The sequence below is a fragment of the Myotis brandtii genome, unplaced genomic scaffold (genome assembly GCF_000412655.1).
Source record: "Myotis brandtii unplaced genomic scaffold, ASM41265v1 scaffold952, whole genome shotgun sequence".
Classification (NCBI taxonomy): Eukaryota; Metazoa; Chordata; class Mammalia; order Chiroptera; family Vespertilionidae; genus Myotis; species Myotis brandtii.
In genome coordinates this window covers 28,165-30,860 of record NW_005371930.1, presented here as the reverse complement: position 1 = coordinate 30,860, position 2,696 = coordinate 28,165, and the positions used below count along the sequence as shown (strand labels likewise).

Sequence of the window (2,696 nt, the reverse complement as noted above, 5' to 3'; positions counted from 1 at the left end):
CCATGGGGAGACTTGTAGGCCTCTCCCCACAGGGGCCCCGGGAGGGAGGCTGGGGGTGGGGGGACAGGTCAGGTGGGGCAGGCGGGCAGGCAGGATGTGAGCGTTGTTTCTCCGTCGGGCCCACTGTTGCTGGGGCGCTGGTGTGTCCAGGGGACAGTCAGCTGCCGGTCTCTCTGAGAACCGGGCGTGGCCCAGGCGCACCCGATGCTGAGCCCAGGGGCTGTGCTGGGTCAGGGCTGGGACCCCAGGCCTCCGGGCGATCGCTGGGCCGGTTCTGTCCTTACGGCCTTCACTGACCCCGTGGGACAGTGCGTGTCAGCGTGGAGAGTGTGTGGGCCAGGCTGACCGGAGGAGGGCGGGAGCGGCCGCGCTGCTTGGCTGTGCTGGTGTGGCGTCTCGTGCACAAAGACAGGGACCCGACACGCTGATCTCACCACGTCGTTGTGCGCAAACCTCACTGCAGTTGTCAGGTTCGCTAACGTGGAAAAGTGAGGAAAATGCGCTGCCCTCAGCGTGGCTGGGCTGACCGCTGACTCGGCCCCTCCCTCCTGCCTCGGAGCCCAGGGGCCTGTTCTGTATGCCTGCCCCTGTGTGCCTGCCCCCTGTGTGCCTTCCCCCTGTATGCCTGCCCCTGTGTGCCTGCCCCCTGTGTGCCTTCCCCCTGTATGCCTGCCCCTGTGTGCCTGCCCCCTGTGTGCCTTCCCCCTGTATGCCTGCCCCTGTGTGCCTGCCCCCTGTGTGCCTTCCCCCTGTATGCCTGCCCCTGTGTGCCTGCCCCCTGTGTGCCTTCCCCCTGTATGCCTGCCCCTGTGTGCCTGCCCCCTGTGTGCCTTCCCCCTGTATGCCTGCCCCTGTGTGCCTGCCCCCTGTGTGCCTTCCCCCTGTATGCCTGCCCCTGTGTGCCTGCCCCCTGTGTGCCTTCCCCCTGTATGCCTGCCCCTGTGTGCCTGCCCCCTGTGTGCCTTCCCCCTGTATGCCTGCCCCTGTGTGCCTGCCCCCTGTGTGCCTTCCCCCTGTATGCCTGCCCCTGTGTGCCTGCCCCCTGTGTGCCTTCCCCCTGTATGCCTGCCCCTGTGTGCCTGCCCCCTGTGTGCCTTCCCCCTGTATGCCTGCCCCTGTGTGCCTGCCCCCTGTGTGCCTTCCCCCTGTATGCCTGCCCCTGTGTGCCTGCCCCCTGTGTGCCTTCCCCCTGTATGCCTGCCCCTGTGTGCCTGCCCCCTGTGTGCCTTCCCCCTGTATGCCTGCCCCTGTGTGCCTGCCCCCTGTGTGCCTTCCCCCTGTATGCCTGCCCCTGTGTGCCTGCCCCCTGTGTGCCTTCCCCCTGTATGCCTGCCCCTGTGTGCCTGCCCCCTGTGTGCCTTCCCCCTGTATGCCTGCCCCTGTGTGCCTGCCCCCTGTGTGCCTTCCCCCTGTATGCCTGCCCCTGTGTGCCTGCCCCCTGTGTGCCTTCCCCCTGTATGCCTGCCCCTGTGTGCCTGCCCCCTGTGTGCCTTCCCCCTGTATGCCTGCCCCTGTGTGCCTGCCCCCTGTGTGCCTTCCCCCTGTATGCCTGCCCCTGTGTGCCTGCCCCCTGTGTGCCTTCCCCCTGTGTGCCTGCCCCCTGTGTGGAGGGGGCGCGATTGCTTTGTAGGCTGCTTCCAACAGGGGGCTGGTGCCTTGGGCTCACTGCCCCCCTCACTGCCCAGGTGCCTTTTCCTGTGTCCCGCTGAGAGCCTGGTGTGCGGCCCCCCACGCATTCCCCTCTGACCTGCGGTGGCCTCTGACCTGTGGTGCCCTCTGACCTGCGGTGCCCTCTGACCTGCGGACAGGCCCAGGAAGTATCTGAATGCAAAGAGGCAGACTGAGGGGCAGGCAAGCCCCAGAGACCCAGCGCTGGAGCTGCCGGGGAGGGGGGCTCGGACCCAGCGCAGGGCCACATGGCTGCACACACAGCCCGGGGGGGAAGGGGGGCTGGGACTGTGCCTGCCCTTGTGTGCCTTCCCCCTGTGTGCCTGCCCCCTGTGTGCCTGCCCCTGTGTGCCTGCCCCTGTGTGCCTGCCCCTGTGTGCCTGCCCCCTGTGTGCCTGCCCCTGTGTGCCTGCCCCTGTGTGCCTGCCCCTGTGTGCCTGCCCCCTGTGTGCCTGCCCCTGTGTGCCTGCCCCTGTGTGCCTGCCCCTGTGTGCCTGCCCCCTGTGTGCCTGCCCCTGTGTGCCTGCCCCTGTGTGCCTGCCCCTGTGTGCCTGCCCCCTGTGTGCCTGCCCCTGTGTGCCTGCCCCTGTGTGCCTGCCCCTGTGTGCCTGCCCCCTGTGTGCCTGCCCCCTGTGTGCCTTCCCCCTGTGTGCCTGCCCCCTGTGTGGAGGGGGCGCGATTGCTTTGTAGGCTGCTTCCAACAGGGGGCTGGTGCCTTGGGCTCACTGCCCCCCTCACTGCCCAGGTGCCTTTTCCTGTGTCCCGCTGAGAGCCTGGTGTGCGGCCCCCCACGCATTCCCCTCTGACCTGCGGTGGCCTCTGACCTGTGGTGCCCTCTGACCTGCGGTGCCCTCTGACCTGCGGTGCCCTCTGACCTGCCGTCTCTCCCCAGGAGCTGCTGCTGTTCCTGCAGAACCTGCCCACGGCCCGCTGGGGCGACGAGGAGGTCAGCCTGCTGCTGGCCGAGGCCTACCGCCTGAAGTTCGCCTTCGCCGACGCCCCCAATCACTACAAGAAGTGAGGGGTCC

General features: G+C 68.4%; 1 protein-coding gene across 1 annotated transcript in view; it reads left to right on the top strand.

Annotated features, from left to right (window-relative positions):
* Positions 1 to 2,690, top strand: part of TBC1D22A (TBC1 domain family, member 22A) — a 155,021-nt gene extending 152,331 nt beyond the window's left edge. Inside the window, exon 12 of the mRNA XM_014533159.1 lies at positions 2,561 to 2,690. Within this exon, the coding sequence (XP_014388645.1) occupies positions 2,561 to 2,689 (129 nt within the window). The 3' untranslated portion in view covers position 2,690. The remainder of the gene's footprint in view (positions 1 to 2,560) is intronic.
* Positions 2,691 to 2,696: the final 6 nt, after the last annotated feature.